Source organism: Ctenopharyngodon idella, chromosome 12 (assembly GCF_019924925.1).
Source record: "Ctenopharyngodon idella isolate HZGC_01 chromosome 12, HZGC01, whole genome shotgun sequence".
Lineage (NCBI taxonomy): Eukaryota > Metazoa > Chordata > Actinopteri > Cypriniformes > Xenocyprididae > Ctenopharyngodon > Ctenopharyngodon idella.
This window is the reverse complement of record NC_067231.1, coordinates 22,347,737-22,372,311: the sequence shown is the minus strand read 5'-3', so window position 1 is coordinate 22,372,311 and position 24,575 is coordinate 22,347,737. Positions and strand designations below refer to the sequence as shown.

At 36.5% G+C, this 24,575-nt stretch overlaps 2 protein-coding genes and 2 long non-coding RNA genes across 7 annotated transcripts in view; 2 read left to right on the top strand and 2 right to left on the bottom strand.

Moving 5' to 3' along the window:
- The window catches only part of cyth1b (cytohesin 1b), a 77,251-nt gene extending 60,752 nt beyond the window's left edge, over positions 1-16,499 (bottom strand). Inside the window, exon 1 of one of the 4 annotated variants that reach the window (XM_051915474.1) lies at positions 16,480-16,499. Coding sequence is in view for 1 of the 4 variants with exons in the window: in XM_051915476.1 (XP_051771436.1) it covers positions 10,088-10,106 (19 nt within the window). In the remaining 3 variants the exon portion in view is untranslated. Of the gene's footprint in view, positions 1-109; positions 256-2,348; positions 2,370-10,087; positions 10,235-16,479 lie in introns of those variants that run through there. The other 3 variants (XM_051915476.1, XM_051915471.1, XM_051915478.1) reach the window with 3 other exon arrangements.
- timp2a (TIMP metallopeptidase inhibitor 2a) overlaps positions 14,420-24,575 on the top strand; it is a 29,466-nt gene continuing 19,310 nt past the window's right edge. Inside the window, exon 1 of the mRNA XM_051915481.1 lies at positions 14,420-14,831. Coding sequence (XP_051771441.1) covers positions 14,714-14,831 — 118 coding nt within the window. The 5' untranslated portion in view covers positions 14,420-14,713. The remainder of the gene's footprint in view (positions 14,832-24,575) is intronic.
- Positions 21,360-24,402, bottom strand: LOC127524113 (uncharacterized). The gene is made up of 3 exons (XR_007932999.1): positions 24,267-24,402; positions 22,891-22,927; positions 21,360-21,460 (listed from the first exon to the last, which is right to left on the bottom strand). It is a non-coding gene; the product is annotated as an uncharacterized LOC127524113 (long non-coding RNA).
- LOC127524112 (uncharacterized) lies at positions 22,926-24,453 on the top strand. Its single transcript, XR_007932998.1, has 2 exons — positions 22,926-24,015; positions 24,306-24,453. It is a non-coding gene; the product is annotated as an uncharacterized LOC127524112 (long non-coding RNA).

Below are 24,575 nucleotides of genomic sequence, written 5' to 3'. Positions count from 1 at the left end.
ATGAAAATTACAAATAGAGTGAAATCAATCAAGATAGAGTCACAATTTAATCCAGTTTAAGCATTAGAAAACAAACCAACACACCATCAACTGAAAACTATGTTTTTACCTTTGTCTCATGTGTAGTTCTCAAAAATACCATGATGTCAGAAAAACAGTAGGAGGTAGGTGTGAGCTCAGGATTTTGACACGAATTCTATGTGTCTGCACCGCTGAAATGCTAGAGGCCCAATAAACGCCTGCCCAGCCTCAGCAGAGTCTGGTAAGTGTTGCTGTCGTTCATTCGGTCTCTAGGTTTTAAAGGCGCACCGAACTGTGAAACTGAAAGGTTGGATTCTGAGGAAAACCATGATGGTCAGAAGCTTGGGTTTCCCATCAAAAATTTATTTCAAGAACATTTTCTGCTTCATCATTCTGAAACTAACACTTTTTTGGCCATATGTTCCAGTCATACGTGCCCCAAAAACGTCCAGTTGCTCTGTTAATTAACTGAGACTACAGATGCACAAGATTTGAAAATAGAGATGAGGCTAAATTATGCAAAAAGAACAAAAGAAAAAGAAAATCACATATTCATATATATAAAAAAAATATATATTGATATGAAATATTTTATTCTTATATATATATACACTACTAGTCAAAAGTTTGGAAACATTACTATTTTTAATGTTTTTGAACAAAGTCTCTTATGCTCATTAAGGCTGCATTTATTTCATAATAAATAGAGAAAAAACAATAATATTGTATATATTGTATATTTTAATATATTTTAAAATATAATTTATTTTTGTGATGCAAAGCTGAATTGTCAGCATCATTACTCCAGTCTTCAGTGTCACATGATCCTTCAGAAATCATTGTAATATGCTGATTTATTATCAATGTTGGAAACAGTTGTGCTGCTTAATATTATTTTATAACCTGTAAAACTTTTTCAGGATTCTTTGATGAATAAAAAGTTAAAAAATATCAGCATTTATTTAAAATAGATATCTTTCGTAACAATATACACTACCGTTCAAAAGTTTGGGGTCAGTAATTTTTTTTTTTCTTTTTTTGAAAGAAATTAATACTTTTATTCAGCACGGATGTGTTAAATTGATAAAAAGGTATAGTAAAGATTTATATTGTTAGAAAAAAAATTATATTTTGAATAAATGCTGTTCTTTTTAACCTTTTATTCATCAATGAATCCTGAAAAAAGTATCACAGGCTCCAAAAAAATATTAAGCAACACAACTGTTTTCAACATTGATAATAACTGAGTATCAAATCAGCATATTAGAATGATTTCTGAAGGATCATGTGACACTGAAGACTGGAGTAATAATGCTGAAAATTCAGCTTTGCCAACAAAGAAATAAATTGCATTTTAAAAAATATATTCAAATGGAAAACAGTTATTTTAAATTGTATAAATATTTCACAATGTTATTGTTTTTGCTGTATTTTGGATCAAATAAATGAAGCTTTGGTGAGCAAAAGAGACTTCTTTTAAAAACATTAAAAAAATCTTACAGTACAAAAAATTTTTACCGGTAGTGTATATATTAAAAATAATATTAAAATATAATATTATACATGCATATTTACTTGCTACAAACCTGAATGGTTTGTAACAGCAAAAAACCTGACACTTGGTACCAATCACTGATGACAATATTTGCATATTCTGACGCTTTGCTTTGTAAAGAAATGGATTTTGAACGAATTGCAAAACATTTTGAGATAACATTTAAATACAAGTTTTACACCCCACCTACTCTGCAAACAAGCACCGTGGCAAAGCAACGCAATTATAATCAGCGAGGCTGTCTACACTGCATTATAATGGACACACTCACATGCAGTTTAGACAGATTCATTCATTATAATGGCTGGCTTCTGGTGTCATGATTCTCATTTAAAGTGCAGAAACAAGCACAAATGATTTGTCCCACAAATCCGGACTGTTGTGATAAGCCAGACTTTGAATATCCCTGCATTATGGTCATTTCTATTCCCTTGTGGATACATTGTACATTAGTGGACCGGTGAAATTACTGATATTTATCAAGCAAAACAATACAATGAAAGTATACACACAATAAAAGTATGGTTCAAAGGAAGATAAGTGTATAGAAGAGCTATTTGGCAGTAATGAAAGGCCATTTCCAAGCCAACCAGCATCATACGCCAGCAGTAAAAGCTTTCATTTAACATCTGTGATATCTGCGGGTTCGTCTTCCATATAGGGATGAACAGTTTAAAAAATAAATAAGCACACACACACGAACGCACAACTTTGTGACAACTCTTAAAGGAGCAGTTCCCAAATAATTAACATTCTGTCATCATTTACTCACCCTCATGTTCTTCCAAACCTTCATTAATTTCTTTCTTCCAAGAACCACAAAAAGTTATATGCCATGATTCAATGAAAATGACTGATTTGGTTTCTAGTTCAGAAATGATTAGTACAGTAATTGCATAAAAAGTGATCAGTACATTATTCATAATTCAACAATATATGTTCTGTAGAAGGAAGAAAGTCACATGGGTTTGAAATGACATGACGGTGAGTAAGTGATGACATATTGAGATCTTCTGGTTGAACTAAACTTTTAATGTACTAACAAATGTGAAATCTACTTCCTGAATTCCAAACTGAACTGAATAAACACTTGAGGCTCTATTGAGAAAGAATAAACATCAGAGTCCTCCACCATTAAAGGAGTATTACAATACTTAAGAAGCAACTACGTTAAAATACTGTGAATAATAGTTCATATAAATCTGTTTTCTTTATGGGATGATCTATTTTAGTAGTTGACCGTGGCAGATTGTATCTAACCCTTTCAAAAATAGGACAACTGGGAGGTGGTCATAGCTGTTGGTTGCTGCTGACCTAACACTCATATCTCGAGTCCCAGTTGTCCCGTGCAGGAAAACTGCTGTTTTATCTCAGTTGATCTTAATACAGATCAGTCTTTTGAAGATTTCTCCTTCTCTGGAGCTTAAGATTAATGAGAGAGTGCTAGAGAGACTTTAGAAGGGAGAAAAACAGCAGTGTTTTTTGGATTAAATCAAAGGGTGCATAAAGGAAGGGTAAATGATGGAAACCAAACAATGAGCTTAATTCCAAGTAAAAAATGTAACAAACACACTGCAGTATAACTTAACTTCTGCAATATTTATGGCATTTATCTACTAAAATTGAATTAAATCACACACTGTAGGCGTTTATTCAACTACGGGCAACTCTATGACTTTTTATGCCCCAGGGCTTGATTTTTGGCCCAGGGCTTGATCTTGATTTTTTTTTTTTTACTAAGACAGATTTCAAAATTTTATATAAACATCATATTAAAAAGTTTTACTTTTAAAACGGCCTTTATGTTTAGATCTGATCGTTTTACCCTCGTCCCTGACCCAAACTTTCCATCTTAATGTGCTAAAATCCATCAAAATATACACTACACTGTAAAAAAAAAACTCAACTCATTATATTTTAATTTGACTTACTCCCAGTAGTTTACTTTAAGTATAACTTCAGAAGTATAACTGTGAATTCTTTCATCCATCAAGGACGCATTAAATTGATCAAAAGTGACAGTAACGACTTTTACATTGTTAAAAAACATTTCTATTTTAAATAAATGATTTAATCATGGTTTCCACAAAAAAAAAACTTTCTTGACTTTCATTGTTTGAACAAAAAAATAACTGAGGAATTTTTCAAAATATCTTCTTTTATGTTCTGCAAAAAAACACAGACACGCAGGCTTGGAACGACATGAAGTTGAGTAAATGATGACTGAATTTTCATTTTTGTTGGAACGAACACCTTAAAGGCTAGTGAAGCATTTCGTCTGTGAACACATGCAACATTGTGGAACATCTGTTTACTTCTCACTTCCTCATTGAAACAGCAACCTCATCTATTCTCTCAGCAGGAAATGATAACAGACAGAGGGTACATAATAAGAAGAGATGACAATGGCATTCCTAAACCTATAGTGTAAAATATACACCATCTCTTATTCCACAAAATGCATGCAGATTTTCTATATACTGTATCATGACACAAAAACCATGTTTTGGTGATGAGTGAGATTCAATCTTAAGCCGACAGAATGGGAGGTGGGTAAGCCGGCAGGCAGGGCCTGTAGTTTAATGGCTAGAATCCCAGATGATACTGAATGGAACTGCCTACGTACCAGAAGCACAAGCTACTGAAGCCTCGGTCTCACTAGGAGAGTGACGCTTAAGCATGAGAGGTGCTTAGGACTTAAAAGCACACTCAGTGTCCAACAAACCCCTACAAACCCCAAGCATCATGACACAGAGCGGTCACTATGCCAACCAGGAACAAACTCAGCACATATAGGCACTACATCTCTTCGGCTCTCTATTTTCCTCACTTTTAATCCTAACATGCATCTATGCATCAATCCACCATAGGTGCGTTTCTCAAAAGCATCGTGAGCTAAGTTGAAAATGTAAAATTTATTAAAATGTATTACAATGTGTATTGACTGAAGTATGCAGTTATTTTAATTCATTTGTGGATTTATGTTTGCTGTTTATTGTTTTGGCTATTTATAATGTGTTTTGTACGTGTTTATGTGAAACTTTGGTATCTTCTATTCTAAAAGAGATTTCTATTTCTTTCACTGTTTATGCATTCAGATGTTTCCATTGTCTTTCTGTTATATGACCTTTCACCCCTTTAAAAGCAGTTTTAAAAAGTGGCATGACTACTCATGACATGCTTGAATTTTGTGATTAGTTGTCTGTGCATATTTATGAGCTGGATATTTTGTGGAAATAGATGCCATCTATTGGCCATTTTGTGTTAGTGCACAATTTGTGACTCCAAACTTAAACTCCATCACTTCATCTTTTTTTTTAAATGTAATATATAATTACACTGAGATGAATGTATAAGTTGGGAACTAGTTTAGTTTTTTAATGTAAGCCTGCTCAAGTGGTGGACAGAAAAGTAGGACACTAGTAGTGTTAACTTTAGATGAAGCTAAAATTGGATTTTATAAGTGCGGTCATCACAGTAAACATTCTTCTTGATTTACAGCTAACAAGTAAACCCCAAAATGCACAGACAGCAGAAAGTTTGGCAGGGAGAGTATATCAAAAACAAACCTCCGTCCTGTATCTAACTGGAGGAGGAGGGTGCCTGGGAGGAGTTAACATCATTGAGTGACAGCTGAAAGAGGTAAAGTGAGGACACACTCAGAGGTTTCCTGTGGAGCTTTGCTCTTTCCTGGATGTGACACTTTGCCACGTCTGCAGCTGTAACCGTGGTAATGAGAGATATATCCCAGTCCCACATACCTGTCCACATTCACAGGCTTGGTCAGTGGATAAAATTATCATTTTAGATTAAGCTAACCTTGCACTTGGTGTTTCTTCACTGTAAAACTAGCATTGAACAGCTAATTAACTAATGCACAACTGAAAAGACTAAATCTGTGCATGATGAAACTTCTTCCTCTGGCGTTACGATCCCTCTGCCTGAACATGCAGTCAGTCTGAAATATACTCCAGACATTCCTTTTCATTTAAGAAGATTAATATGATTCAACACTGTTATCAGTAATCAGATATAAAGACTGATAAACTAAAGACAAGGAGAGAAAGGGGGAAAAAAATAAAGAGGGAAAAATCAAGAGAGGTTGATTTTCAGAACACACTTTTCAGAACAGAATTATAGAACTTTTAAGGAGGACCTGTTATGCCCTTTTACAAAGTCTTGATTTTGTTTTGGGGGTCTACTACAATAGGTTTTTATGTTTAAATGTTAAAAAACAACATTATTTTTCACATATTTTACATTGTTGCAGCACCTCTCTTCCCAGTCTGTCAGTAACACTCTGGGATACGTTTCCCAAAAAGCATAGTTAGCCAACTATGTTCGCAAGTTCCGTGTTTCCCGAAACCAACTTTCCAACAAACATTCGCAAACAGCATCGCAAAGTTGTGTGGTTGGAATGACAGCCTGTGGTTAGAAGCATAGTTTCTTGTTTGATTTAATAAATCCTTATTTTGAGTGAAATAAGCAAGCTGACATTCAGTACAATCTATATCTTTTTTCTTTTTTCGAATATATACAAATGTCATTTACGTCTTTTAGTTGTCAACAGATTTAAAGCACCATTTTTGAACAGTGCGCATGTGCGTACCTGCTCTCGTATGGAAGAATGAGCCTATGATTGAATCTGGAAATAAAGCAAAATAACTGAGAAAATGATAATTAGTCCTCAGATGCCATGTCCATAATTTATAGCAGTTATTGCTCCACCACCTGCTGTACATCATCATTAACCAAGGTGGTTGAACGACAAATTTGCAACAATACGTTTTCGCGAAACAGACGTGACAAGCTAGTTGATTTCTTCAACAATGTATCATACTATGGTAGTTAAAGGTCCAGTGTGTAATATTTAGGAGGATCTATTGACAAAAATGCAATATAATTTAAATAACTATGTTTTCAGTGGTGTATAAAGACCTTACATAATGAACCATTATGTTTTTATTACCTTAGAATGAGCCATTTTTATCTACATACACCGCGGGTCCCCTTACATCGAATTCGCCATTTTGCGCAGCCGTGTTTCTACAGAAGCCCTAAATGGACAAACTGCTCTAGAGAGCATCGTCTGAGACGATGACATCTTTGTCCTGTGTCGGCCACCGTAGCCTCTCTATGTGCTTCTAAAGGGAGGGGTGAGCGGTGGACTGAGCCGTTGGTTGCAATTCGCAACCTCACTGCTAGATGCCGCTAAAATTTACACACTGCACCTTTAAGGAAATGGTCCTCACTCCAGGGGGTGGGGTTGGATCTAGATCGAACTCCTCCTACTTTACATATACCTAAACCTACCCGTCTCCGCCCCCTGGATCTAAACCTACCCATCTCCACCCCCTGGATCTGGATCCAACTCCTCCCACTTTACATATCCCTTAACCTACCCGTCTCCGCCCCCTGGATCTAAACCTATCCATCTCCACCCCCTGGATCTGGATCCAACTCCTCCCACCTTACATATACCTAAACCTATCAGTCTCCGCCCCCTGGATCTAAACCTACCCATCTCCACCCCCTGGATCTAAACCTACCCATCTCCACCCCCTGGATCTGGATCCAACTCCTCCCACTTTACATATCCCTTAACCTACCCGTCTCCACCCCCTGGATCTGGATCCAACTACTCCCACTTTACATATACCTAAACCTATCAGTCTCCGCCCCCTGGATCTAAACCTACCCGTCTCCGCCCCCTGGATCTAAACCTACCCATCTCCACCCCCTGGATCTGGATCCAACTCCTCCCACTTTACATATCCCTTAACCTACCAGTCTCCGCCCCCTGGATCTAAACCTACCCATCTCCACCCCCTTGATCTGGATCTAACTCCTCCCACTTTACATATCCCTTAACCTACCAGTCTCTGCCCCCTGGATCTAAACCTACCCATCTCCACCCCCTGGATCTGGATCTAACTCCTCCCACTTTACATATCCCTTAACCTACCAGTCTCTGCCCCCTGGATCTAAACCTACCCATCTCCACCCCATGGATCTGGATCTAACTCCTCCCACTTTACATATCCCTTAACCTACCCGTCTCCACCCCCTGGATCTGGATCTAACTCCTCCCACTTTACATATCCCTTAACCTACCCGTCTCCACCCCCTGGATCTAAACCTACCCATCTCCACCCCCTGGATCTGGATCTAACTCCTCCCACTTTACATATCCCTTAACCTACCAGTCTCTGCCCCCTGGATCTAAACCTACCCATCTCCACCCCCTGGATCTGGATCTAACTCCTCCCACTTTACATATCCCTTAACCTACCCGTCTCCACCCCCTGGATCTAAACCTACCCATCTCCACCCCCTGGATCTGGATCTAACTCCTCCCACTTTACATATCCCTTAACCTACCCGTCTCCACCCCCTGGATCTAAACCTACCCATCTCCACCCCCTTGATCTGGATCTAACTCCTCCCACTTTACATATCCCTTAACCTACCCGTCTCTGGCCCCTGGATCTCGTGTGTTCTGCAGTGAGGGGCTACTGCCTTTAAGCAGCGAGTTACATCGTTGTATGGGAAACTCACCCCTGTTTAGTTCCTGTCTCTATGAAGCCCCTCCTTCCAAAAAGTACAATGTGCTCTGATTGGTCAGCTGGACCAGTGTGCTGTGATTGGTCAACCGCTTTGAGCGTGTTTCTGAAATGCCACGCCCCTTACCATAACCGTGAGTTTCAACACACTACTAACGCAACTCAACTAGGTCTCGCCCCTTTTTTGTGTATGCTTTGGGCGGGATTTATTTAAATGAAAAATATTGTGATGTGTAAGTTTCTAGAAGAAAACTCGAGACTATAATCGAGGCGTTTCAGGGAGTTCAGACACAGTGCTTACTGATATAGAGAATAACTCCCTTTAGAGTGAACTTTGTGTTTTGTAACTTTGCAGACCTTTTTCATGCTCAAACAACAACATTACATACTAAAGAAAGTTGAAAAAGTAAAACAGCATCAAGGTCAAGGGCGATCATGGCTTCTTTTGCGTCAAGGGTGTAGAATAGCATACCACCATCAACAACACATACCTCTACCATCAACACGTTCAAACTCATCTCATTTGTTTTCTCTGGCCGCTGGTGTATTGGGTTCTCTATTTGTTAGGTTTTAGTATTTTGCATCCAAATTGGTCTGTGTTTATCTGATTGTTAAGGTATAGTTCACCCAAAAATGAAAATTCTGTCATCATTTACTATTATTTCATTCCAAACCTGTGTGACTTTCTTTATTCTGTAAAACAGAAAAGAAGATATACTGAAAAATATCTAAACAATTAATATTTTTAGAACCCACCCAAAAACAGTTCTTCAAAATATCTTGTGATATATCTTTAATGAGAGTGTGTAAATGATGACAGAATTTTCATTCAACAAATATTTAACAATTTATCAGACTGTGGTAGATGTATCAGTCTATCACTATTTTATGGTCTGACTGATCTGGAAAGTGAAATTTGAGTGACACTCATAGTTATTCACACAGCGTCTACCAACAAGACCACAAAACACTCTTATAATAAAGAGATCCAACAACAATAAGTCCATATAGTGACTAACGGACTAACGGACAAATGAGTTGTCATTTCTAATATGACTCAAGTTGTTATGGAAATGACACAAAGTACAGCCCTAAGAGTGCAAATTTAAGGTGGGTGTGGTGCATTTAGTTCCTGCTGCTCATGAAATCATTTCATCATCTTCAACAAGACTTTAAAATTTAGGAAAACAGTTCGGTAAAAACTCCTAGAGCTTATTTGTTTTCACTGCTTTTAAACAGGTGTCACTTTTATACAGGTTTCACTCTTGTACAAAAACAGACAGTTAACCACACAAGCTCTGTGGTGTCTGTTGTTTTCACTCAGGATATCCTGTAACATCATTTCTGCTACTCTGACATTCTACAAAAAAAAAAAAAAAGCAATGAAAACGACAAAAATATGACACTGTAGGCACAATATAGAAACATACACCATGTCAGAAAACACACTTTGAAGAATTTTGTGTTTTAAAAAGGGACATTAAACACCAAAAAACAAAGTCAAACCACATCTTTTTGATATATAAACAGCATATCAGCAAATGAGATCAATTTGGGTCATCCTCACATAACAACACAGCATATCTGAATTTATGATGTCCAAGACTAAATGTGACCCTTTCAAAGCACACACACACAAAATTTTGGCTAACTTTAGCTTTAAAAAGATACATATGGACAGAAATAGGTGCACACAAACCAAATATTTGAGTCAATAACTTGTCAATGTCATGTCAACATGGAGTCCTACTAGCAAACTTACACAAACACTGTTTTAATGTCACTGCCAGCATGCATGTGTTTGCTTTATTATTTAGCATCGACCTGTCAGTTTGGTCTCATTTGGATTCAAACTGAACACAAAATTCTATCAATCTGCCATTGTTTTTCACCAGTCAGTCTTAAAACGTTACTCAGTCATATTAAACTTTAATGACATAAAACTTACCATTATCGTCCGCCTCCATCCCGCAGCGGTGTTTCACACAGCTCTAGTCTTCCTCCACTAAACACACTCAACATCACTTGTCAGTTGCGCTGTTCTTTTCTCTTCCAGGTTACTTCTGTTCCACTCACGGTGAACTGTACACACATACATAGGTCGTGTCTGAAAACATAGCGAGTCACATACATAGACAGCATTTCTTAGCAACATGAGCGCGCTAAAATGCCCCAAAAGGCTGCCTATGTAGGACGCTCACTAGATTTTTAGACACAGCCAAGCCTCTTTATTGTTGTGAATGAACAAATATCAGTGTCCCTAATATTCGTTCCATTCAAATGTTATCATTATTGGTAACATTATATTACTATTATTTTATTTTCTAGTCAGTTTTTGATTTTCTATTTAGTCTGTCCTCTGCGCTTTCTTCTCTCTTTTTCCGCCATTTTTATTCCCGTCCAGCAGGAGTCTCCCCAAGCTCTTGAGAGATTTTTACATAAAAAATTTACAGCTCTTGAGACTTTAAATAAAATAAAATAAAATAAAATAAAATAAAATAAAATAAATAAATAAATAAATAAATAAATAAATAAAATAAAATAATAAAACAATAAGATTTTTTTTCTGTCATTTTCAAATGTAAAATTATGTTGGTGTAGTTTTATAAAATAAAATAAAATAAAATAAAATAAAATAAAATAAAAAATAATAATAAATAAAATAAAATAAAAAATAAATAAAATAAAATAAAAAATAAAATAAAATAAAATAAAATAAAATAAAACAAAATAATAAAACAAAACATCCATGCATTTGGAACTTGAATGCTAAAAATTATGCTATTGTCACCCACCAGATGCCATAAATACAATAAGATTTTTTTTTCTGTCATTTTCAAATGTAAAATTATGTTGGTGTAGTTTTAAAAACTAAACTAAACTAAAATAAAATAAAATAAAATAAAATAAAATAAAATAAATAAATAAAATAAAACAAAATAAAATAAAATAAAATAATAAAACAAAACATCCATGCATTTGGAACTTGAATGCTAAAAAATTATGCTATTGTCACCCACCAGATGCCATAAATACAATAAGATTTTTTTCTGTCATTTTCAAATGTAAAATTATGTTGGTGTAATTTTAAAACATGTCATTTCTCCTACGCATTATTTTTTTAAGCATATAATTTTACTTCCTAGATGGTATTTACCTGTTGCACATTAAATATTGCATATTTTCAGGATGATGCATCTAATTACAGGATTTAGTCTTAATATAAATTAAATAGTGGGCGCACATAATAAGTGAATACATGTTCTGCGCTTCTGCTTTTATTCTCATCTCTTGTATGTCTGCAGACTCACTCTCTATTCACTATTGGTAATTGTTTAATGATTGACAGAAGCAGTAATTGTTATTCCAAACTGCAAATGCACAGAGCCAGACAATAACCTCGCTATGTTCCTATAAGAAAACCTCTGTTGGAAAAATGCAGTCGTATGTTGGGAAAAGCAGACTGTAAACTCTACATCATTATGTAAATATTCCATATAGATTTGCAGATTAGTTCACTGTTGCCACTGTTTACAAATTGGCCATCACAAGAAAGCTTGGTGCTTCATTGTATAGCTCTGTCTGGGTAATTTGCAAGGGATACAAAAAAAAAAAAATTCACAAAAACACTCCTTCTGGGCACCACATACACATTTTTGACATAGTTTCCTTGTTAAGTATTACCACAGACACTAAATTGCTTTTGTCTGTGCCGCACACCATCAAACACGCAACAGCAGACCAAGTCACAAGGTTTCTTTCCTTCACAAAGGCACAGAATCAATACCAAGCTTTCTGCTAGAACTCGATCAAAACTAGTACTGCAGAGGTGACTAGTCTCAGCCCCTGAAGTTGACGATGTGTGTCTTGTGATTGGGCCTTAAGATAAACTAAGCTCTTTATTAAGAAAAGATTTTTAAAAAGGCAAAACTGAAATAAAAACAAGGTCCTGTGACATTTGAATCCACAGGGGCTACGCAGCCACAGCCAGAGTGGTGATGTCATCAAAAAAGATGGAGTCATTGCCAACAAACTTGCCATGAGATTTTCCAACCATTGCATTAATTTATTTATTTTACTTCATTCTCTCTCAGAGCAGCACATTGTGGATTTTTGCTTTTCCCTCTAGTCAGAGTGGAAACAATGAGAGTGTGCCAGCTGCATACACAGCGTCATGGCAGATGCAGGAGCAAAGAGAGTCTTTTACTGCTGTTCTGAGTGGGAAGAGAAACAATAAAGAGACTTCAGTAGGTTTATGACTACAAGAGCAAATTCCTTATAGATGTGATAGCAGCTAAAGTTCCCTATTCAGCATCTCTGGTGTGCTTTTGTGTATTAATACTGTAGGATTATGGTTCACAATAAGGGTAAAAAGATGTTTTAACGAATAAAAAAGGAAAGCAGAAAGGAAAAGGTTTTATTCTACTTTATATATTGTATTCTGTTATACTCACAGAATAGGAGTAGCATTACAGTAGCCTACCGCATATTTTCATGGTGCTTCATGATTCTTTCAAGCTTCCAAAAGGATGAAAAACCATCATAAATCATAAAAGTGGCCAGTGTGGCTCTATGTTCCAAGTCTTCTGAATTCATACGATAGCTTTGTGTGAGAAGACTGTAATTTAAATAATTGGTTAGCACCGATTCATGAGCGAATCATTTAGACAGGATTTGTGAACCAAATCAACGATTCATTGAAAAATGTTTGACTGAATGTTTGAAGAACTATTTGTTAATGAAGCACTATCTCGTAAACATGCCAAGAATAATGTCATGATTAGCCTATTTGTGAATAGACTGTTCAGGAAGCTCTTTCTTACACAAAATTATCACATGGTTTTAGAATACTTGGGAAAGAATCATCAATTACTATTTGTTTTTAAATGAACTATCCGTTTTAATTTTATGGGTATGATGTCAGTTTGTCATTATTTGATACCCAGCTATAAGGGAATGTCCTCACCTTAACATTCTGGCAAGGTTCTCTTAAAGTTATAAAAAAAAACATTCTTACGTTAACAGTAGGCTATGCAACGATAACAGCATGTAACAGTAGTAACGTTAAAGGGTTAGTTCACCCAAAAATGAAATTTCTGTCATTAATTACTCACCCTCATGTCGTTCCAAACCCGTAACACCTTCGTTCATTTTCTAAGAACACAAATTAAGATATTTTTGATAAAATCCGATGGCTCAGTGAGGCCTCCATGTGATTCAGTAAACGAGGCTTCGTTACGTCATAAGTGTTTTGAAACGTTTTGAACTTTCAATGGTTTACGTGACTTTGGCAGCTTGATACGTGCTCCGAACCACTGATTCGAAACAAAAGATTCGTAAAGCTTCAAAGCTTCATGAAGCAGTGTTTTGAAATCGCCCATCACTAGATATTGTTGAATAAAATCGTTATTTTGTTTTTTTTGGCGCACAAAAAGTATTCTCATCGCTTCATAACATTATGGGTGAACCACTGTAGTCACATAAACTGTTTTAAATATGTCTTCAGTAGCTTTCTGGGCATCTGAAAGTGTAAATTATCTTGCTGTCAATGGAGGCCTCACTGAGCCAATCGGATTTATCAAAAATATCTTAATTTGTGTTCTGAAGATGAACGAAGGGTTTAGAATGACATGAGGGTGAGTAATTAATGACAGAAATTTCATTTTTGGGTGAACTAACCCTTTAACAGAATGTCTGTTCAAAGTTATCTGGTCTTTAATGATCTCATTAGAATGAAACATTGAAACATGAAGCATCAATGAAACATTAGCACAAAAACATTATTAAATACATCGTTAATTTCCTGAAACGTTTTAGTTGGATGTTCACCTAACATTTACTAACTGCTTGTTTTAGAATGTTCAAAGAACATTCAAAAGTAACATTCCCATAATGTTGGCAAAAATGATAAAATGGAATGTTTCCTTAACGTTCGCATAACCAAGAAAAACGCGTTTAAAAAATTGGACGTTCAAAACATTAGCAAAACGTTCTTAGAACATATTTTTGTAAGCTGGGTATATCTGCAGTATAATACATAAACACAAGCATGTGTCTTTAATATGTAAAGAAAGAATGGAAAGCAGCATATATATTTTTTCTAACAAAGACTATCGCGCTATAAATTACTTGAATCTATATTTTGTTTAATACTTAAATGTGTTTATTTGTACAAAACTCCGTCCTGACAGAAAGAGTGAAAGAAATCTTTTGAAGACCTTCGTGAAGCGCCCACCTCTGGTTGAATCTGGTTTAGAAGGGAGGAGTCCACGCGCAGTATTAAGGCATGAACCTGGTCTCTCCATGAGAACACACCCATAGAAGGCAGTGGAAAAGAAAGAAGCCTGGAAAGACCATTAGATAGAGCAGCAGTGTACTTCCTTTATTACCAACGAGCCCGTTCGTCTCTGAGGAATTTAACAGCAATAGTCATACTAATTCTCAGCGTGTGGCATCTTGAACGGCGGTGGACATTGTACTTTTCAGCTGTGTGAGGGACTGGATCATTGTTGTCATTGCAGAAGATCGTCTACCTGCCTCTAAATTTGCTGTCAGATATTAAAGTGAAGCAAAAATGAAGAGCTGTATTGGCACACTTGTGGTGCTGGTACTGTTTCGGGTGGGAGAGATCGCAGAAGCGTGCAGTTGTTCCCCCGTCCATCCTCAACAGGCGTTCTGCAATGCTGATGTTGGTAAGTGCGTGTCAACAATATAAACGATGCTACGTCACAATGCAAAATTGTTACTATAGCGCATTTAAGTTAAGGCGTCTTTACACTGCAAAGGTTGCACGTATATTGTTTAATGCTGCATAAATGCAAAGTAATTATGAAGATAGAAACCTGAAACTATAAATGATTAATGAAATATATCCTCTGTCATGACAACAACAAAGTTCAAGGCTGCTCTGATGCTGCTTTGTAGATGAATGCAGCATCACAACCACAGGGGCTGAGGTGGAACAGAGCTAGACCTTTACACACACACAAAAATGTAATATAAAAGCAGTACTAAAACATGCCCTTAGTATCAGTCAGCTCTGATGCCACTTCTGTGTGAATGAAATGCAGCTTCAGAGCAGCCCTAAAATTTGCAGTATATTATTTTGAATTACATTAAATGTTTATTTCTAATGATTTTTATTTATTATTATTATTTATAATCAATTTTTATTCATATATTTATAGTTTCATTATTTCAGCTATTCCATATTCACTTTCATAACTTTTTCTGCAATTGTAATTCCTGTGTAAATGCATTTCATACATCTCTGTGCAGCATTAAACAGCCTGTGTAACTGAACTACACTGAATATGCACATTCAGTGGCATATAGACCTTTTCAAGTCCGCCTCTGTGAGGTTTTGGGTTGTGAAAAAAAAAAGAAAAAAGAAAAAAAGATCCTTTTATTGGTTCTACTTGTACCTGGACGTGTTTTTCAGTGTTTTTAGGCCCTATTGGAATTGCTCAGTTTGTTATTATTATTTCATCTTATGCTTCTGTTTTATTGTTTAGTGCTCAGGATAACAGTAGATAAAGTGTTCTGTCGGTTGGTCTGTTATCTTCAGCACACATACAGTCCTGCAGCTTGAGCTGAATGACGTTTTGAGGCCTGTTTATATCTATTTATATCTGACTTCTCTATTTCATTCCTCAGAAACAACTCATTATGTCTAGGTTTCACAGAAAGCTTTCAGCTGCCCTGAATACACAGAGCCAAAACATTTAGGATACAAATTGAGATTCTGCCAAAGTATTTGTTAAAAAAAACAAAATGCCTGTTGCATGGGAAAATGATGGTGAGATGTTGTTTTGCAGAACAACAAATGTGGCTGTGACACTGATGTCTGCTGGTAAAAGACTGAAACCCAAACAGCATGATACATTCACACTATTCATACTGACCAGTAGATTCACACTGATTCACTGTCTAGCTGCAAGCCTCCAAATCATCTGATAGTCTGACTAGACTATATATAGGCTATTTGTTTTTTGTTTTTGTTTTTCTTTATAAAAATGTGAAGAAATATTTTAAAACAAGACATTTACGTTTTCATTTGTGATGATAACAATGGAAAACGTCACAACTATCATGTAACTCTATTTGAAAATGATCATTACTTTATTATTTTCAGCCCGTTCTAACTGATACTTCCAACCACATCCATGTCAGTCAGCTAGATAGCTAATCATATTTAAATCAGCTGAACAATGTTCAGTACATCACTTTAAGCCAAAAGTTTACAATTGGAAGTCATATATCAATTAACTTAATGCACGATAGCAGATTTTTAAAGGGTTAGTTCACCCAAAAATAAAAATTCTGTCATTAATTACTCACCCTCATGTCGTTCCACACCTGTAGGACCTTTGTTCATCTTCAGAACACAAATTAAGATATTTTTGATAAAATCCGATGGCTCAGTGAGACCTCCATTGCCAGCAAGATAATTAACACTTTCAGAAAGCTACTAAAGTATCAAACTGCCAAAATCACGTGCAGTAAACAAGGCTTCATTATGTCATAAGTGTTTCGAAATTTCAGTGGTTCACCACTGGGGTGGCGTGACTTTGGCAGTTTGATACACGCTCCGAACCACTGATTCAAAACAAAAGATTTGTAAAGCTTTGAAGCTTCATGAAGCAGTGTTTTGAAATCGCCCATCACTAGATATTGTTGAATAAAGTTGTTATTTTGTTTTTTTGGTGCACAAAAAGTATTCTCGTCACTTCATAACATTAAGGTTGAACCACTGTAGTCACATGAGCTGTTTTAAATATGTCTTTAGTTGCATTCTGGGCATCTGAAAGTGTTAATTATCTTACTGGCAATGGAGGCCTCACTGAGCCATCTGATTTTATCAAAAATATCTTAATTTGTGTTCTGAAGATGAATGAAGGTCTTATGGGTGTGGAACGACATGTGGGTGAGTAATTAATGACTGAATTTTCATTTTTGGGTGAACTAACCATTTAAAAATAAAGGTTTCAGAAGGGGGTTTGATGCCATGGAAGAACCATTTTTGGTTCCCCAAAGAACTTTTCAGTGAACAAAACCATTTTTTTCTTAGTGTGAAGAACATTTTAAAAATCTAAAGAATCTTTTTTCACTATAAAGACCCTTTTGTGGAATTAGAAAGGGTAAAGGTTCTTCATGGAACTATAGATGCCAATAAAGAACCTTTATTGTTAAATTTGTAGGGTAAGAGACAGGCACAAAACTCTTTCACACTGTCTCTGGACCATCCTTATTGTTTTGCCCTGACTAGCGTGTCACTAAGTGCGTCTTAGTGACCACATTTCGATATTTGTGTATTCAAAGATAATAATAAAGATGAAAAAGAGTGAGGGAGAGAATGAAGTATAGAAAAGAGAAAGGGAGGACAAGAGCGCTACTGACTAAGGCCTTGATTTCCTGTGCAACTGGTCTCTATTCATATTTCTCTCAGATGGAGAGAGCTGAGACATAAAAAATTGCAAGAATGTTTTGCATCCCACTGGGGCTTTCCCTCCCAGTTCATGCTTAATTCAAGCGCTGTCTAGAGATGATTAGCTAGGTGCGCCCACCGCTGGAACAGAACCCAAGCCCTGTCTTATATGCTGCTAATAGAAGATAAGTGCTTTAGAGGGCTTATAGGTTGATTCAAACCTGTAGAAACCATCGGAGAGCATCCGACATCTGGCCAACAGCTCTGAATGTGCAAGAGAGGAAAAAGCAATGAAAGTCAAGGACCTTTAAGAAATATGCATGGCATTCTTCAAACAGTGAGAAAAGCGCACTCTTTGGCTGCACTGCCCGCCCTTGCCTCAGCTCGCTGGCTTTGAACCAGTGCTTCTTGGATCAAGGGAGAAGGTTTTTTTTCCATCTATTTGTGAAAATTTAACTTTAGTGGCTGTTCCGTGAGGCTTGCGTCTTTCCTGACTTGCAGTGGAAATGAACAGGCTATTAGCCGGAAATTAATTTAGTGCTCGTATTTCATGACAGAATGGGATGTCTGCATATTAATAAAATAACCAAACCAAAATGCGGTCATTTGCCCTTTGCGGTCTGTAAGTGTTTTTGCCAGTGTTCTTTTTGAATCTGTACTTGGCATTAATAAGGTTTCTACGTGTCAAAATCTTAGTCTTAGTCATATGGATCCAGTCTTCCTTTGCCTATGGGAGTTACACAGCCCCATTATTTACCTCGCAGTTCACAGTTATTGAGTCATAGACGAGCACAACTTGCTTTTAGAGAGTCTGAACAGTGACAGGATTGTCTCAAGATTGAAAACTGTAACATGAGCTGTGCCACTAGATTTTTTTTCCCCATGAGCTTTTAAAGTCTGTTGTCCAGAATGCATTCCAAAGCTCAAAATGTTTGTTTGTCTGCAGAACCACTGAAAAAAATCATTCATTCTTTGTACAACAAGAGAGGACAGTTGGTTGCAATTAGTAGGAATGAATCTATTTTTTTTTTTTTTTTTTTTAAATCTAAGTCGACCCTCTCAAATTTATTAGTGGTCTTACTGTGAATGATTAATTTGTGCATGTAATTCCAAATAAACAAAATGTTTTTACAGTCTTTAATCACTTACTGATGGATAAAATCAAGTCTCACCCTAGACTAAATGTTTGGGATGCATCAATATTAAAAATATAGATACAGAAGATAAGCCAATACTTATTTTTAATGCTATGGTCAACAGCCCAATGCCACAAGTGAATTTAGGCATCACAACATTATAATGTACAGTATGAAAAATCAATATTCATTTTGAGGTTTGCTAAAGATCAACTTTAAGTGAGTCTTAGATGATGGCTAATCTAAATGTAAAAATAGAGTAAATGAGTAAACGTGATTAAATATCTAATGATGGTCGATATCCCGAAAAATCTCTAATATCAGCTGATAGCTTATATGGTACTGAGATATCCCTACTGTACATCCTGTCTTACTTATGTCAATTTATGCAGATAAAAATGGGTTACAATTCATGTTGACTCTACAGGCTTTGAGGATTTAAACTGCCTCATTTTCTTTGGTGTACCAAAGGTTGTTTATACTGTATAAACTTCTCAACTGAAGGCACAATTATATTGGTCATCTTCTTAAAATATTTATCCATCCGTTTGCATTCGGGCTGGAATTGTAGTCTAGCCTGATACTTTTTGGCTAACTGTCTAGTGACAAGCCTGGTTTCATGTCAAGGTTGTATAGACTGTAAGGGTCACAAAGGTCAGAGAGCGGGCCGGGGTGTGGTGCTGAACATTCCTGAATACGGAAGTGGTGAGGATTCCTTTGGTGGAGCGTGAGGAAGTTATAAATTGGGGAAAAAAAGAGAGGAATTACCAGTGGAGGATGCCAAATGTACAAACATTTCTCACAGGTAGCCCTTTGAAAAGGTTTAGTGTACCCAAAAGCCTTGTAGCAGGACCAGAGATTTTTTGACTGCAGTACTTGAAAAATCTCTGGCTAAAACAATAGTGGTCATTCATATAGATTAACAAGGAAACATAAAGGAGCAGAGAGACTAACGCTGCATTCTAAATTTCATACTCGGACGTACTACATCTGCCATATTGTTACTGTCACCTACCAGCATAAGTTGCGTCACATACTGCCATTCATAAATCCTCTCCTGTGGCTTCATGGGATAGTAAAGTGTCCATCGAATGTGCACTCCAGAATGACAGCAGAAATAGTAGGTCATCCAGGTACTTTCAACTGTCGCCTACTGTTTTTTGAATACTATGTAGTCGTACATGCTACTGTTTTGGCGTACTGTTTTTCCCTTTATATATATAGTACGATTTCGGATGCAGCATAAGTGTGCAAAACTTTTAACATTTCATGTTGTCTAGCTGTACTGATAACCCAGCTAACAGGGAACATTCTCAGCTTTTTGTAATGTTTAAGTCCACTGAAGGAGAATTGCGAACCTATGTGCAGTTTATTAAAGCAAACAAACAAATACAAATAAACAAAACCAGACAATGACTTGACTTAAACTTGACTTGAACAGACCTGACTAAACTTACCTACAGCGGGTTACACAAATAAAGCTATACATAAATTAAACTAGGGCTGCACGATTTATCGCGATTAAATTGCACGCGATTTTTTGCAAAGGCTGCGATTATTTATGCGCAGCTTGTCAGAGCTGTACGGCTCTGTGATCTGTAGTAAATGCTTCTCCATCTGAAAGCCAGAGGGCGCTCTTGGGCAGAAACTCCAAATATCCCCTGCCGCAGAAGAAGATAACATCATATTGCTGTAGCTGAATAAACAAGATTTAAACGCTTTGGTTGAATAAACATGACTAATAAACACACGACTGCCTTATTCTGTGTAAGAAGCCACATCATCTCACAGAAGGATGCTCAACTGTCATTATGAAGTGAGTTTGGAGTAAAAATATGTTATTAAATGCTGTCTTTTGTTGGACAAGATGTTGCATCTCATGTCTGGAAAGATGTTTGACACGTGTTGCTTTTTCAAATGTACATTATAAGCGACTCAAACTCGCAGTGCTTTCAGATGGATTAGCATTTGGAGCCATACTTCATTGACAAGCTGCGAATAAAAAAAATAATCGCAGCCTTCGCGATTTCATAATCGCACTAACAATCGCGTTTAAGCGATAATCGCGTTTAAGTTCAATGTTATTTTTCGTATCGTGCGATAAATCGTGCAGCCCTCCATTATACAGTAAAATTAATTTAACTCATGCAATGTAATGTAAAGCATTGTGGGTTTCAATGAAATAACCAGTTAAAATAACCATTTTTTCATAGCGTGAAGAACCTTTTAATCATCTAAGGAATGTTTTCTCACAATAAAGAACCTTTTGTGCAATGAAAAAGTTGAATGGGTTTCTTAATGGAATCTTCGATGCCAATAAAGAACCTTTATATTTAAGAGTGAGCATTTTTACATACTTTTGACATAAAATTCCAAACATTGTTTGAAGTGTACCATTTGTTTCTGTACTATTTTAAACATACAATGTTTGTGTGTACAGATAAACGATGTGTCCCAGTAGAACAGGGTTATTAGCTTGGTTATTCAATTCAAACATACCTTGTTCTCAACTAGAAAATTGCTGCTTTGTTGTCATCACCAAACCAATCATTTCCACCTGTTACACAGTATAAAGATCTCATCGGATGTTGTTTGGAAACGTAATAGTTTATTTAACTTAATAGTAATAGAAACGTAATAGTCCCAGACAGAATCAATAAACACTGGAGAACAACTCATACTGCTTTTCTTTGAGTCTACTGAAGGTGAAACAGCATTTGAGTGTTGTTTGTAGGTCCAAGCCAAGCACTTGGTTTCTCTTGGTCATAAAGAAGAGAGAAAAGAAGTTATCAAAAACAGATAGTTGGAAAGATTCTAAAAATAGTTAAAAAATGTAAGTCAGTTCCAGGAAATCTTCAAACTCCCACAAGCATGATATGCTCATTGCAATCACCTTGTGCGTCACATTTGTTTAGCTAAACCTCATATTTTGGGTCACACACAGCATGCTGCAGTTTACATCATATTGTCGTGAGGATGTGACTTTTGAAAGCTACATGTCAGACGATCTTCCCTCTTGTGTGGGTGCTCCGCCTCACAGCAAATGCTAGAAATTTTTGACAAAAAACTTCCAAATGGGAAATCTTTCCCCATATGTGTTTTGATAAAAATGGGAAATGACTGGCATTTAATTGCAGTCAGCAAACCTCACACAAACCAGCCTTTCTCCACATCCTGCCATGCCCGCTTGGCCTGTTTATATACCCAGACCTGAAGCAGTGGGCAGCATCCAACCGTCAGCTGTCCAATTCTGACCTTTTCCATGTTGGTAAACCTCAGAATCTTAGAACATTTGCACTGGCTTTCTTGTACAAGCAACAATGATGATGCACATAAATCCAGCAAATGCTGTCTTTTGTACATCTTTTTATTTCTACACTATGAAATGTGAAATGAAAGGCTGATGCCTTTAAATATCAAACAAAAACATTGGCCAATGTGTTAAACCAGTTGTTCTCAACTCTGTTCCTGGGGACGCACTGCTCTGCACATTTTGTATGTCTCCCTTATCTGACACACTCAGTTCAAGGTGCTGTTTGTCTTTTTTTTTTTTAAAAAACACCATAATATGTTTGTAGATATTTAGCAAACATGCTAAGTTTACATACTCGTTTCTCTGACAAACAACGCTACAGTCAGTTTTTCTACTTTTAAATGTATGTTCTGTGTTGGAATGTCTGTTTTTGTTTTGGTCAGTGTGATCCCGCCCACTGCCAATTTATCCAATAGTATTTAAACACAGTTGGTGAAAAACACAGCGTATTGCAGCCATGGGAGCTTGCAAACAAACCAGGTCAGCGATCGTAGATTTTACCCGACATAAAAAGTCTCGGCATCCATCTAAAAATCTCTATGAATGGGAGCATATTAAAACGTGGATAAATAAGTCTCCTCAACTTCCATTGTCAGTTGTACTCAATCTTGTGTGTCCTCAATCTGGCAACCCGCGTGAGCGTCTAGTCTGAGGAGGAGGGGGCAGGGGAAACGACTCTATCCAATATTTTGAATTTGGACTGCAGTACCCATTTCAACCACTAGCTGTCAATATTACATACTGCACCTTTCAGTTCATGGAGGTCTTTCCAAATGAGCTGATGATCTGAACCAGGTGTGTTAAAAAAGAGAGGCATACAAAATGTCCACAACTACAACGTAGAATATAGAATAGACTGTCATATATTTACTCACCCTCATGTGCTTCCAAACCTTTATGGACTTATTATTTCTGTGGAACACAAAAGGAAAACAGTCAGACTTCTCTTTTTCATACAACGATGCTCAACTTCGCCCCCTGAGGCAAGTTTACTGAGTAAGCAGACAAAAAGAGAGAGAAAGCTTCGCTTGATATACAGGCTGCGTCCGAAAGCTTAGGCAGCTGACTTGCGCATGAATGTACCTCACAAAACTGATTTTGGACAGACTTCCTGAGGCAGCATAACAGTTTAATGATTTACAACAGAATAGAGAGAGCTTTGGTGATAACTAAGGCGAATATTTAATTACTACAGTAGTAATTTCTCACTAGAAATGGCATCAAAAGTGGAAAACGTTGTACATTTACACTCAAACTGACCACCAAATGCAACTTTTAGATGCCATCTTTATTTTTTTTAGCTCAACTATCATAGAATGGAACGCACAGGATTGTGGGACATTAAAGGCAGCAACGAAGGTATCTCAGGAGACAGGAAGTGAAGCTAACTTTGGATGTGGATGTGGCTTTTAAAAATCCAGAAGTATTTTCTCGTTCATTTTCTTCATATTTCAAAAATATACTCACTATAGGTTCTAAGCAATGAAAACCAACCAGTATTTCAATTATTTTAGGAAGGACTCTGAAATACTTCCAAACACTGCGAATAACGTAATTGGAAATCGAATCAGAAATGATGGTACAATATAATTCTATTGATTTTGAAAGTATACAAACAATATTTCTTTAAGAAAATTTAAAAATATACAGAAAATATATTCTAAAGTGTACAATTACTCCTTTCACGATTTTCAGCAGTGGAATTTAAATTAAAAAACAAGTTTAAAAAAATAAATAAAGCCTAAATCTTCTAGAGGAGCATATGCTATCGCTTAACAACCTCAGAGCTCCTAGAAGGTTTATACATTATCGTTAAAAAGCAGTATAGAGAAAATGAATGGGATTTTAACTTCCGTAACCCAACTGTTGTGCTCTATTACAGTGATGAATTGTGTCAGGAGTTCAAAAAGAAAGAAATGAGTTCAAAGAAACCGCAGGCAGAGTATCCAGAGTGGAAGGAGAACAGCTCCATTCTCCTGTTCAGTTTTTACCGCTGTGGTGTAAGAGAGCCAGTTTACACAATTACTTACCATGTGGTTGTTCCATATTTATTTAGTTTAAATATTTTGTGTTTATTTTCCTTCTCATTGGATCTATTGTTAATTATTGTAATGTATAAACCTTGGTAAGAATTTCACAATTATTTCTTTCAAATTATTTACATTTCTGTCACATGCATAGAAGAAATCAAATATATATAAAAGCAACCAAATGGCCTTTGTAATACTAAAAATAATGTTGTGTTTGATACCTGTGAGGTTGAATATATTCTGGTTGTTGTGGTCTTCAGTGAAGTCAGTGAGTGCTGTCTGTAAAGGTAGGAGTGGAAGAGGAGTTTGGGGACTTTCGGTGCAGTGGTCTGCCTGGGCTCCGAGCTGGTCATGATTGCTAAAAGCTGTGCAGGCAAACGGAAACTCAGGATGTGGCTAGTATTTGTGGTGGGTATGTTTTCATGGAAACTATGACATTTTGATTATGATATGTGCATATGTAAGAGAGTGTGTAAGTCATCTGTGGATGGAGCGGGCGTTGTGGGATATGCATGATTATCGGGCAACAG